At 36.7% G+C, this 14,503-nt stretch overlaps 1 protein-coding gene across 2 annotated transcripts; it reads left to right on the top strand.

The window, feature by feature from the left end:
* The first annotated feature begins 7,124 nt into the window (after window positions 1-7,124).
* On the top strand, window positions 7,125-11,628 carry ELOC (elongin C). 2 transcript variants are annotated; one of them, XM_003205129.3, is made up of 3 exons: window positions 7,125-7,190; window positions 9,000-9,143; window positions 11,198-11,628. In XM_003205129.3, the coding sequence occupies exons 1-3, from the start codon at window positions 7,187-7,189 to the stop codon at window positions 11,386-11,388; spliced, it is 339 nt and encodes a 112-aa protein (XP_003205177.1). In that variant the 5' UTR covers window positions 7,125-7,186; the 3' UTR covers window positions 11,389-11,628. The 2 variants fall into 2 exon arrangements, with proteins under 2 accessions (XP_003205177.1, XP_019469654.1); XM_019614109.2 differs by lacking the exon at window positions 7,125-7,190 and adding an exon at window positions 8,226-8,265.
* Window positions 11,629-14,503: the final 2,875 nt, after the last annotated feature.

Genomic DNA, 14,503 nt, shown 5'->3' with positions numbered 1-14,503 from the left:
TCCGATCTGGGGCGTGTGGGGAGGAGGCGGGGGTGCGTGCGTGCACGGTGCGGGAGGCTCGCTGCTAGACGTTCACTGCTAGGCTGGGGTTCCCCTGCCGGCTGTGGGCTGGTAGCGTTTCTCCTCTCTGTAAAAGTCTCCCTGGATTCCACACGCCGCCGGGAAAGGGGCTTTCCAGAACGCTGCTGTAATTAAATATCGCTCTTAAACTTTTTCCGCTACGAATGACGTCCACCCTCTTCCCACGCCGTGCCCTAAAGAAAGGGCAGTAACTAAGGCCGAAAGAATTTAGGATGCGTCCTCTGGGGTTGTTGTGCCAAGGTGCGAAGTGCTGGTGGAAGTGCTTTGGCTGTAATGGTCGGTGAATGTAAGCAAAACAAGACTGATGGGGAAGAGCGATTGACTGACGTGTAGTAAAGGAAACGTGCTTCTGAGCAGCCCGTGCTACTTAAAAGGCAGGCTTTGTTTTTCTGTAGGTGACCACAAGCTTTGCTAAGTTAACGATGGCTTTAGGTACATATGTGAAAAGTGTGATGCTAGCAGGCAGCTCTGAGGTACAGTTTGAAGGAGCTTTAAAGATGATTAATATTGTAGATTGCGATGCGAACATTGCGCTACAGGGAGATGTAGTTGTCGGTTTGCTGTTTACTTGGGTTTGCTCTGGCTTTGCTGTTTCAGAGCTTCAGTTTGGAATGTAGATATAAACATCTTGGAGACCTTCAGGATAAAAACAGCTTTGTGCCTGTATTTATTTCCTTCTGTACTCAAGTTTCCTCCTTTTGCTATGCTAAGAACAAAAAAATAATCGGGAGCAAAGTACAATTTATTAAAGGGTCCTTAGAAAGATATAAGTGTTTTTCTGTAATACAACTTGAGATCAGCTATCTACTGTGTAAATAACTTTTTTTCCCTAAGATTTACCCTCAGCACTGAGAAATTTAAGATACGTGATCTTTGAAACTTTCATCACTTCTAGCATTTCTTTGTAGTGGTGAAAAGTCATGCGAGATTTTTTCTTCTTAGTACTGAAGTGGTGATAAAATGATGTACAACATTTCGTATATTCTTAATGTGAGGAGTTAATACTGGTTCACTGAGGAGGTCCAGTTTTGTAAGGTACACTCTTCTGTCTCTCACTTCTGTAAATTTTTCCTGATCCATTTACCCCTTATGCTTTCTATGGGAATAAAATAATATCTTTTGAAAGCTTGTTTAACTTCAGATGTTTTTGCTGTGTTTTTTTTGGAATTCTCAGTGTATGCCCTACATTTTGTCCTAGAAATATTTTTTGAATCAGAATAAAATTTTTTTATAGGATTTTTACAAGTTTTCTTGCATCTGGAAAGGCTCAGAATGTAGTTAATGTTGTTGTGGGGTAGTTTGCATAATTGTAGTTTTTGATGAATGCTTTAATGAGAGAACAGAAATTGATACTGTATTAAAAATTTGGAATATGCAAGCAGCTTTATTTCCTCTAACAGCTGGAGATATAAAGTAACCAGGGTTTTCCTTCTATATTAGGGAGAAAACTGTAATGCTTGCTTTTTTTTTTTCCTCTTCGGAATTACTGGAAAAGAAATTTTGCTAAGAAAAAAGAGTACCTTAAATAAAGTGAGGCCTTTGATACTCCATGCGTGGCATCCTAGCTCATCTGTTTGTCTGAACTAGCATTCACCTTTAGTGTACCTTCCTAGTAAACTGGCTTATCTGGCAATCTTGCTGTACCAGTTTTCCCTCATTATTTTTCTAAATATGTTTCAATGCATATTTACATTATTTTTTTTGTGTGCCCTAAACAGTGAATACTAAACTGAAGAGTGATATTTTTAAACAAGCTTCTCTTTAGGATCTAGAGTAGGACTATAGCTTAGGATTAAACAGTAAGACGCTATTAATTTTGCATACAATGGCCTTTCTTTGCTGAAGAACTCTTCCTAATTTACAAATGACACTCAGAAAATTCCACATTTGACTTCTCAACAAACCCAGGAATTGTGAAGGCATTTTTGTTATTTGCCCCACATTTTCCAAAAAGTTGATCTCACAAAATACAAAAATGTCACCAACTGAAACGTACAAAAGGCGTGTGTGTGCTTGTATTGCACAGCTAATGAATTGGAAGCCTTTCGAGTTACCCTACACCAGAATCTGAGTTTCAGACATTTTTCTGTGGGAACAAAGAATCTGAATGCTTGCAAATGTTTGCATAGATTTAAGTTTCTTGTGCTAACTGGACTAAAAGGATGAGTTTCTGGAATGTGTATAGCAGTTGTGTGTGTTCAGTTAAATTAACGTATGCCCATCAATTATATTTTAGTCTCCCAGGCTTAGAAGTTGTAGAAGGAAGTGATGTTCTGAAAATTCAGGGTGTGTTGGTTGACAAGCATGCAGTTTTGGGCGTAAGTTAGGAAAGGGGTCATGGGCTTTTTTTTTTCTTTCTTTCTTACATTTGATGCTCAAGAGAAACAAAAAGAAAAAAACTAAACTCACTATATCGTATCATTTCTTCTTGGGGCTGTGAGGAGATGAATGAATTCAAGCACGGGAACAGGAACATTTGCTTTGTGTTGACAATGATGGTGGTTTATGATTCTTAGTTATATTCTACCTCAACGTGTAAATCTGTTACTGCTTCCACTAACTCTTGTGTAAGCTCATGAACCAGGAAGGGAGTTGACTGAAGAAAACAGGCTGTGGCTCGTGCAGAATCATGTTAATAACATCTCAGATAACTTGGGTGTAGTTGTTGGAAAGAAGATGCTTTTCACAAAACAATCACATAGAACTGAAATATGTTCAGATCTTCGTAATGTATCATGACACACATGACACTTCTTGAAGAGGAACCAGTACTTGCAAACAGTTTCTTAGTTTTGTTACAGCTTTTCCAAGTTTCCTATTTTCCTTTGCTTATCTCTTCTATTGTTGCATTGATCCTGTGATCTTTTTTTGTTCTTCACTGCTCATATTTTGTCAGAAGAAAATCTATGCAACCACTCTTACTCATAATTATCACTTTACATATTTTTTTGAAATTATACATTGTTATGTCAGAACAGATGAAGTGAAGTGGAACCAAGTTTTGTCCCGTGCTTCCAAGGTGAATATAATGGGATGTATGATGTTACTTGCTTAAAAGTAGGCAGGTTTCTCAAGCCTTCTGCTTTTAGCAGTGGTATGTTGCTTTTGTTCTGTAGAATTATAGAATCACAAGGTTGGAAAGGACCTGCAAGATCAACTAGTGCAACCGTCCTGCCATTACCACTGCTACCACAAGCACTAAGCCATATCTCGCAGCTCCTCGTCCAGACGCCTCTTGAACACTGCCAGGGACGGTGACTCCACCACCTCCCTGGGCAGCCATTCCAGTGCCTGACCACTCTGAGAGAAAAAGCTTTTCTATGCTATTCTATAATTTCTATGTTATTCTATTTTTTATTAGAAGTACAAATTTTATTCTTTGTTAATCCTATTATGTTGATTAGTTGGACTTAAAATAAGGGATGATCTTGGCATGCTTTTTCTTCTTCGCTTATCCATTTGATGAATTGTATTTGTCTTCATTTTGCTAAGCCGAACAAGCAAGGCTTTCTAATTTTTTCATTACAGAGCAGGCTTTTTGATCATGTTGTTAGCTCCTTTCTATAGTGTTTCCAATTTGAACTACTTCTACCTGTGCTACTTCTGCCCAGGTATCCAAGAAGATCAATGGCATCCTGGCATGTATATGAAAGTGTATAGCCAGCGGGAGCAGGGAGGTGATCATCCTGCTGTACTCAGCTCTGGTGAGGCCACACTTCAACTACCATGTTGAGTTTTGGTCCCCTCACTATGAGAGAAAGACATTGAGGCCCTGGAGATTCTCCAGAGAAGGGCAGCGAAGCTGTGAGGGATCTAGAGCCCCATCCAACCTGGCCTTGAATGCTTCTATGGAGGGGGCAACCACAACCTCACTGGGCAACCTGTTCTGTTGTTTCACCCCTCTCACAGTAAAGAATTTCTTCCTAGTCTAAATCCTCCCTCTTTGAATTGTAAACCGTTTCTCCTTGTCCTGTCACAGCATGTCCTTATAAAAAGTCCCTCCCCAGCTTTCCTGTAGGCCCCTTCTGGTACTGGAAGGCCACTGTAAGGTTCCCCCTGGAACTTTCTCTTTGAATGAGATAATGAAGTTTCATACAACTTCATTTCATGTGCTGTTTTTCAAGACCAGTGAATCATTTCTTTGTGTGAGGCTCTGTTCCCCTTTTGTTGCAGTGCCTTCTACTTCTGTCTCATCTGAATCTGCTGGCTTTTTTTTTTGTTTTGTTTTTGGTTGTTTTTTTTTACAACACTGTTAGAATAACATGCTTAATGTCATTTTTGGAGGACCTAGAAGTCCTTTTCAGTCTAATAGTTGCACATTTGCGTCATCTTACTTTATCAGACAATTTTTCTCATAAGATTATCCTCTTACCACATTTGTTTAACACCACATGATTTGCCTTGTCCAGGTTCCATCTACTTTCCCTTCCTTTCCTGTTATCAAGGAAATAACAGATTCACTTCTTAATGTTAGGCTACTTCAGCATGCTAATCCTTACTGCATTTGTATCCTGTTTTCCTTTATATTTCATACAGTTGGCTGCCACTTCTGACCATGGTTTTTTTACTCTTTGTGTGCTAATAACTGTTATTTTTTTCCTCTTTCATCGTATGATAACACATTCCATTTGACATTTTTAAAATGTTCACTGTGGTGATTTTTTTTGTTTTGTTTTGTTTTTTGCAACAGCTCTAATATTTTGGTGTAGACATTATTTCAGTTCCCCAGCTTTAATGTGTTAGCTCCCTTAGGTTATACAAGGTAGCCTTTTTGTTCCTGAGTAATCGATACTCTACAATGGGATAATTTCCATTTCCAAACTTGTTGGAACAGATGAAAGATGCTATCAGTTTTGTGCTCTTACTATTCCAGTGCTCAAATGTAATTTCCATGGAGGAGTTACAGGAATTATTGAAAATGGTGAAGGCATTTAAAGTTTGATATTACGGAATGGCAGTCTGCACAAATTAAGATCATTCTTGAACATGCCTAATGTTCAACAAGTTTTTACATGGAGGAAGATTTGAAGTATACCAATGGGAAAGGAAAAAAATTTAAGATAGTTCTGTAAGGTTGGAATAAATTTCGAATACAACAGCAAAGCAAGCAGGAGATGCTTTTTGCTCAGTGTTCTGCAGTCACTTAAAAACTAGTCATGAATGGTTAATTATACTGAAAATGCTTTCTTGTGAGAGCTTGAGTAACCATTGGGATTATTTCATAGTTCCTTGCCTGAAATGGTTATGAAAAAAGGGAGATAGAAGAAATCAACGCTCAGCACTGAGGTACTGTTGAGAAGTGAAGCTATCTGCAGTAGCAAGGAGCTGCAGCTTCCAAAGATCTGAGTCTCTTGACTTTGCTTAGGAATCTCTGTAAAACTTCCTCCAAGTCCTTCAGCTCCCTCCTCAACTTGCTTACTATTTTATTTTAATTTTTTTTTTTTTTGGTCCCCTGCTTTTACCACAAATAGAAGAGGGAGGAAATGTGAGGAACAGTCTCTTCTGCTTTTTCATGCCTTCTTGGGATCCTTCTCAGCAGTGAGCAATAGCAGCTCATGCGTCTGCTGTTGCTCGTTGCTTTTCGTAGCAATCTAATGAATTATCAGAATTCTTAACAGACTTTTTGCTGCCCCAACCCTGGGCTTCTACTGAATAACTACCCAGAATCCCTGGTCATGTTTTGCTGAACCTTTGGGCATGCAGCAGTATGTCATTGATTTGTACTGGGTTAATGTTTGGAGAGCAGCTGTAGACACGAAAGGAATTTTAGGACAGCAGGTGGGTGGAATTTCTCTTTCATAATTTTCTTTGCCACAGCAGAGATGCAGTTCAATATAGAGAAATACAAGTTGAATCTGAAAATACTGGATTTGTTATGCAAATAAGTGCTTTCATTTCTATAATTCTTTGGAATCATTTTCATGACAAATAACATCTGCAGCAAGCTGAGTGTCAGCTTATAAGCTCTGGAATTCCTGGTTAACTTACCATGTGAATACCTACATTAAATATCTGGAGTAGATTTTCTAAATGACATTGGTGTATGTGTCAGGAACTCTCAATCTTCTAGGAAGGACGGCTTGAAGGGCCAGGTATTTAATGCACACTGATCAGATTGTTTGTTGAGCCTTCTCTTCTCCAGCCTAAATTCCTCGGCTCTGTCAGTCTTTCTGTGACTGACAGATGCTTCAATCTAGGATGCATTTCAGTGTATTTTGTACTGAGGAGCCCAGATCCAGACTAGTACTCCAGATATACAGGGCTGAATAGAACAAAAGGATGCCTTTGCTCAGTGTGCTGGCTGCTCTCCTCCTCAGTCAGCCTGGGATGGTCTTCCTCTTCCTTGTCACAAGGGCACATTGCTGGTGTGTGTTCTTGCCATCCCACAGCTTGTCTACCAGCACCCTTTGACCGAGATATTGGTCAGAGAAGTCAGCACTGGTGCATGGTGTAATTCTTCCAAAGGTGCGTTTGCCATTGAACTTTGTAGAATTCCTGTTTGCCTTGTTGAGGTGTCCAATGAATACCAGGACACCTATGCAACAGCCCCTCCTGTATTCACAATATACTGAACTGTTGCCTGGTGTTTCTTCTGTAGACACTCCGTTTATTCTCTTCAGTGCCTTCTGTGCTGTGGTAGAACTTGCTCTCTTTATCTCCCTACTACAGCTGCATGGGTGGTGTCTGTAGTAGTAGAAGTGTAACAGGCTCCTGAGGTAACCCTGACTTGATGATCAAGGGCTTTTAAAAACGTTAAAGAAACATCTTCTTTGCAAAGCAACAATTTGGAGATTCTAGAATATGGTAAGCTGGTGGGGATGTATATATATATATATATATCAAAAAAAGAACAAAACCACCACCAACAACAAAAACCAACCCAAACCAGGAAACACCAGTTTCAAAACAGTGTTTAGTATTCATGACATTGCACGCTTTGTGTCATCATATTCTTTTTAATAGCCTTTATAATAATGTAAAAGTTAATAACTAGTGTTGACTTAAGAAATTGTATTAGTGACTAAAAACATTGCCTCGTGTATTTTCAGACGCTCCTATTGCAAAAGCTGCTGTTGAAAAGAAATAATTTTTTTATAAGAAGAGAATGGGTAAGTGAATTGTTCTTAGATTTTTGTTGCTGTTTCTCATGTGAAACATTTTAGCTCTTAAATTGTTAAGACTAATGGTTGGACTATAAGACTCTAAATGTTGATCTTGTAGCTTTTTTGTGTGTGTCATTTTTTTATTGTAGCCTGAAAACTTTGTGGAACTTCCAACTAATGTAGTTTTTAGAGGATTTTTTTTGTGTGTGTGTGAATGTTGTTTATTGAGATGAGTATCTGTCGAACAGTAAAATATAATTTATCTTAATATGCCAAATGATGAAAATGTACGTGCTAAAATAGGATGCCTTTAGGTTACTGTATGTATGTGAAACATGGCTACTTGAACCTTTCATATCTTTCTCACTACAAATGATGGTTAATGAAACAAGGTTGGAAAGATTCTGGTGCTAGCTATACTTTTTCTGAAAGTATTTTAGCATCTTTGGCACTTATGGCAAGTTATTAAAATTGTCAGTAACTATATAGTAACTTTATTTCAAATTTACGAAACAATTGATGGAGAGAATATTATATTTGCAATAGCACCACAGTGTAAGATAATATATTACAGTTAATGTAATTTATATTTTTTTGTTTTGTCAGAAATAAACACAACATTAATGGCCAGATGTCAAGTTTGTAGTTTGTTTTATCTCTGTACTCATGCATGCAATCATGATATATTGGCAGTGGATTACTTTTCTAGAAGGATATAAATATCATCTGATTTTCCAAGCTGTTAGAACTTCAAAGACTTCCAGTTTTACCTTACTGCCAAAATTAATACTGTCCTGAATGTTTAATCTTATGTGCAGTATCAAACTCAAGTATTAATTTCTAATAGAACTGAAGCAATACTTAGTGTAATGGCTCTGTACTCCTTTAAAAAATGCAGTATTTGAAATACAACATTAACTTTCCAATTTGAATATGATAGAAATTGTATATTTATTGAGTTTAAAGTGCAAAGTAAACCCCAACAAAATGGAAAGAAGGTTTAAAGTTATGATGATCTTTATTACAGTTTACAGGTGTGCATGAAGACCATCTCCAAAGTCATCTTGGTGCTGAACATCATGTGGGTACAGAGTAGTCAGTGGTTCCTACCCCAAAGAGCATGTTGTCAAAGCAGACACATAGTAAGACAAAAGAGAGGAGAGAGACAGGAAAAGCATAGTCAAAACTTATGGGGAGACTTCACAAACTTATTGGGTTTTTGTGCTTTCTCACCAAAGTCACAATATGAGTATGCACTAATTTTCTTAGTCTGACTGGCAGTGAGCAAGGAATTAATTCAATTTCAATTTTCCAGCACAAAAATACGTGCTTTGACTGCTTTCATTCCTCCTATGCTTCAAAAAGCATTTTTTCTCTTACAGTCTGTATTTTGAAATATTAGATATGTGTTTAGATGACTTGTAAGTTATAAATACTAGCGTGCCAGACATGGCAATCATTTTGTGAATGGAACAAGTAGCATGTTCTTAAAATGAGTAAATTATTTTCACTTGAGAATTCATCTGGAGGAAAATTTTTTTTCCTACACAGATTGCTGAAATCATGTCAGAAATTGGTGATGGAGAGAGGAGGGAGATGTTAATCAAAATAGATTCATTTTTCTAAAAATTCCTCTTTTGAAATAGGTTACCAAACTCTTCAGAGAAGTCTTGATATATGCAAATATTTACCTTATTTTTGGTGGTCTGCAGTGGTTCTTCTGTCTGCAAACATAGTCACAGGAAAGACTGAAGCTTGCATTCTTGATAATTGGAATCAGTCATTGTATACTGAAACTGTTGTTTTCCATCACAGATGGAGAAGAGAAAACATACGGTGGGTGTGAGGGCCCAGATGCAATGTATGTGAAGTTAATATCTTCTGATGGCCATGAGTTCATTGTAAAAAGAGAGCATGCATTAACATCAGGAACAATAAAAGCTATGTTGAGTGGACCAGGTAAGTATAACAGATGTAGTACCCTCATGTCCTTCTCTTTCTCTGTTGGACTATTTGAATTTCTATTATATAGTAAGCAAAAGCTGGAGCAAATAATAACTTGTTCAAACCATTACTAATTCCATTTCCATTGGAACAGTCCACCTCCGTGGAGTATTGTTTATGTATAATTGAACTCCATAAGTTTCTGGATGGCTAGTAATTGTATGATGTTATTACTACCATTTTCCTCTGTTAAATGTACTTGAGGTCATTATCTGAAGGTTGCAGCTGTCAAATTCAAGATAAGTGACTCCGTTGCTGCCTCCATGATAGAACTTGAAGTATTCACAAAGTCTTTATGGCAAGGAGTACTTGAACTTAATGGCACAAGTTAGTGTAAGTTTGAAGAAGAGATAAATTGACTGAAGGGAAAGCCCTCACATGTTATAGGTATGTGAGACTACTTCTGTTTTAAGAAGTGTTTGAACTAATTGTTGAAGCATGAAAGGGTGGAGAAGAGAATGAGAAATTGAGTTGCATGTTCTTCCTTCTTATCTGCCCTTGTCCCATACAATTACTTTTGGCCAGTCAAGTAGCAGTAGGCTGTATCGACCTCTGATCCAAATATGGTCATTCTCTTTTTGATTCTGATGAATGGAATTGCTGGCAACATCTATTTGCTGAATATACTTTTAAATTACTCACTAATAGTTGGGCAATTTAATTAATTAAAATTCTCAGCTTAATATTCTTTAATATGAACATGAAAATAGGTTGCAGATCCATTGTCTAATTCACTCTGTATCTGCCTCCGAGGTGTGCAAGAAGAGTAGTTACAAAACCTGTTCCAAATTTGTTCTGTGATCTGTAAAAATATGAAGAAATAAAAGGCAAAGGGGGCTAGAAAAGTGACTCTGTAAAGGAGTCAGCATTTAAGCATGTTTTACATAAACATTTGTAAGATAAACAAGTTTGCAAGTAAAATTATTCTTACTGTCTACAGGCCGCAGTTTCACTGATGCGTAAGCGTTCTCTATTTCAGTACTGTGGCGTTGTCAATATGCTAACAATTTTGTTGCTTCCTACTGTTTCTATTATAGACTTTAAGGCAGATTGGCTTCAGTACGTGTGTTCAGATATTTCTACACAAATACATGCAGTCATTAGTAAATAGCTCTGCTTTGTGGTTATTATGAAAGGGATCCCTACAGAGATATCCCTGTAGAGATAACTACATAACTGTTAGGTCACCTATAAATATGGAGTGTATGTTAGTGGGCTTTGTATTGTCTTTCAGCTTAATAAGCTTAAAGTTGAGAGATAAAAACAGTGACAAATATAACAGTAGAGGAAGGCTGTGGGACTAACAATAGGATTTTGTATCCTCTGTTTCGTGCTTAGAGGGCACAGAAGAAAGGTTCAAATATACTTGCGTTTTGAAATTTGAGCTTTGGATAAAATGTTCAAATCTAGCAGGTATAAACTCTAAAAGCATGTAATGTTTCCTGCAGTACAACTAGAGTTTTCCTCTTGTTCCTGCATGCCTTTTTTTCCACAGCTTATCAAGCTAGTGTATCTTTAAGACTTCAACCCTCTGTCAAATCTGCCAGAGACTGTCCAAGAAATTCAGTGGTAGTGGGAGGAGACAGAACTGATGAGTGTGCATATGCAAATACAGAACATATGTAAAACATTTTCTTTTCTTGCAAAAGCTAGCTAAAAATTTGGATGTATACCTCTTTTTCTAAATGGTACTGTGAGCTTTAGTGCTGAGCACACTACAGTTTTAGAGAACCTCTTGAAAGCAAACATCAGAATTACATATTACTGGTGAAGTGGTTCAGAATATTAATATGTTGCAGCCTAAATGAAAAAACATTTTCTAATGCAAGGGATCCTCTTATTTGTGAGGATTATGAATGTGAAACACCCTGCTTCGCACTGAAGAATGTAGCAGCTAGGAATATGGAACCTAACAAGTCTATTTGGAATATACTGTATTATTGTAGTAAAGTGTTCCATTTTGTGGTGAATTGAGATTCTGATTTTTTTGTTTGTTTGTTTTCCCACAGGACAGTTTGCAGAAAATGAAACAAATGAGGTGAATTTTAGAGAGATCCCATCCCATGTCCTATCCAAAGTATGCATGTATTTCACCTATAAGGTCCGCTATACTAACAGCTCTACGGAGATTCCTGAATTCCCAATTGCACCTGAAATTGCACTGGAACTTCTGATGGCTGCAAACTTCTTAGATTGTTAAATAAAATAAATTATAATAAAAATGTAAAACTTTTTTCAGTATTTAATACATGTAGTTAAGTTAGTAACTTTTTTCAGATAGCATGTTGCGTGTGTGCTGTTGAGAACTGTTAAGTTCACTGCAGAGGCAATTGTCTTCAGTCCTTTTGCATATAGCAATCATTCAGTTGAGATTTGTTTTGCTGCTTACACAAATAAGGACCTTTTCACAACTGAGACAAATAAACAAATATGCCAATTAGTAGATGGCTATGCCTTATCCTTTAGGTGTGGTAGAATTTTCTTTTAAGACAATGACTGTATAAAATACTGGAGTTTAGCCTAATGCTCTCTAAAAGGTAATTATAGTTAAATATAAGTAGCTGTTTAGGGTTTCTAACTTTCTCTTATTGTTAAAGTTTCTAAACATCTGAACTTAATCTCCTTTATAAGGTGGCTGTTCTTTAGAATACTTATACTAACTAGATTAGAAGTGACCTCTCTATAAGGTTTGTATACTGACAGCAATATTCTATTTAAGTTGGAAGCAGAGTGCGTAGGAAAATGTTTAAGGCTTTTAATTTAATCATCATTTAGACAAGTGAAGAAGTGTATTTGATGCATTTTTCCTTTCTAACCTGAATTTTCTCCTTCAGTAATTACAAATATTCAAGTCACTAGTCTGTACAGTAACGCTGTGATCGTACTGGCAGTGGCTTTTAATCTGTGTATATTCTGTGTAACATATAAAGTTGTTCTTAATGTACTGTCACTTGACCTGATACGGATTCTATATAGTTTCAGTTATGCTTTATTTCCATTGTTGTGGTGGATTACGTACTGTATTTAATCTTTAGATTAGCAGTCATTCCAGTTTTCTAAAATAGCAACTGAAATGATAGCAGTTATCCTATTCTTTACCTCTTCCCTGACCTCTCCCTTAAATCCACAGAAAAAGACCCTAAATGTGGAGGCCTTGTATTGGATGGAAAGGGCATTAAGGAGATGTTTAAGGAGCTTTTTTTAAATAAATGTAATATAGTTATTTCCAATGTTTTTACAAATATTTTAGAGGAAAAGGATTGGCAAGCCACTCACAAACTAGAGTGAAGCACATTAGCTCTTACTAATTCCTGCTTCTAATTGCCTATACAGATGGTTCTTAGTTTAAAACAAATTTCCATGAAGCAAAAAAGTAGAAAAAAAAATGAAAAATTAAACTGAGAAGAAGTTGCTTCTTGTTCAGTCACAGCCTGAAGAACCCTTCTGCCAAAGTAATCTGTAAATGAGCATGTGTCATGAAAAGCAATGCAAGAACAATGTAGTTAGCATTTCCATCAGCTGTCTCTGATTCACATTTTTGTTTAAGAAATGATTGTGGTCTTTTATGGTCCCACTAACAGATGCTGGGATCTCTTCGTTAATATGTTAACTAAGGGTGAAACTCTTGTCTAAGCCTGATTACCAACATAAATACAACCTGTAAGGTTTTCCAGACAAAAAATGGTAACTTGCATAGACTATGCAGTCTGCCTATGGAGGAGTTCAGTTCTGATAAATCAACTTACTCTGGACTTGAGCAATGCTTGATAGACAAGCTGACATACGTCAACATGTTGATAGATGAGCTGACGTTAATTCACATCACATACTTTGGCACAATTTATCGTGTTTAGTGTGGAGATGTTTATGATTAGATTGGTTTTGCATGATAAAGCTGAAGTGTGTTGCAAGGCGATTGTCTGAAATCCTGTGTCTGAGCACTATGGTCAATGCTATTAGTAACTCATTTTCAAGAGCACTGAAAAGAACACAAAACAGAAATATCTTGTTATGCTGCTTTTGTTAGCACTGGTAGGAATATACTCTAGAAGTTAAAGAAGTACTGACATAGATGTTTAAGTTCCAACTACATTGCAGGCTGAGAGTCTTAAGTTCTTCAGCCATTTTTAATAGTCCTGAAGTCAGTGACTTGAAGCTCAGACTGTTTAGTTTAAAGTGGAAGTAAAAATAATGTCATTAAAAAAATAATAATAATTTGTTTTAAGCATTCCAAAACGACCTCTTCTTGAAATACATTGTGTTTTATGATTCCATGCTTCAGCAACAAGATAAAATACCTGTTTTATTTCTGAATTATAATTTCATTGTTTTTCCTTCAGCTTGACGTATCATACAGTAGCTTTGAACACTCAGGAAATGCAGTAGTGTCCTAGAACACACTATTTGCAAAACCACTGGCTGTTAAGAAAACTAACCTGCAGATTTCTAATGGGGAGGGGGGCAGAGGGAATTAGTGCAATTTATTTGGTAGCAACGTGGGTATGCTATTAACAGACATTGGAAAATTACCACACTTAACCCCTGAGTTCTAAATAAATTTCAAAATTGAAAATTTTTAAAACTGTGTTTTTGTGGATTTGTGACTTGTGTAGAATTGTAATTTTTGTGAATGTGTGATGAATAAATAGCTAGTATTCGTGTTAGCATTTGAGTTACAGGTTTTGAAACATGTATAATATTAAGAAGTTTTTTCTCCTAGTTCTGAAGAGTTTTGTTGATTTAGTCAGTATTTAGATACCTTTGTGCTCTTCCTAACTGCAACAATTCACAGTTCTTAAAAGAGAAGGCCGAATACTGAGAGAGGATGGCATTTCTAACTGCCTTGAAGAGGATATTTTAAGGTTCCGTGTCCTATAATACTGAATTCCCTTTTGCTTAGTCTGCTAGTATCTGATTTTTTGTGATTTTATCTGATTTGTATTTGATTCAAATTTTAAACGTTGGCCATGAAAAGTTATAAATTCTTTACCAAATGCTGGGTTATGATTTTTTCACAGTACAAGGTATTGAAGAAGTCTCTGATGGCCTCCAACGTGAAATGGCTTGCTCATCTGGAGAAATCTGAAATATGTTATACAATACAGGAAATTCCCTTTTGGTTCTGAGGTTTAAAAATGGAGAACTTGTCATCAAGACTCACGAGGCCATTATATTCAACAGCTGCATTCAACACATTCTTTAAAAGGAATTGCTTAAATAGTAGTAATATGTAGTTGCCTCTGGCTACATTTTTTTGGTATATATATTGTTATTTGTAGTCATGAGTTGCTGAAGTGGTTATTTCCCCTCCTCCT

This window comes from Meleagris gallopavo, chromosome 3 (assembly GCF_000146605.3).
Source record: "Meleagris gallopavo isolate NT-WF06-2002-E0010 breed Aviagen turkey brand Nicholas breeding stock chromosome 3, Turkey_5.1, whole genome shotgun sequence".
Lineage (NCBI taxonomy): Eukaryota > Metazoa > Chordata > Aves > Galliformes > Phasianidae > Meleagris > Meleagris gallopavo.
This window is presented reverse-complemented; position numbering and strand designations above follow the sequence as displayed.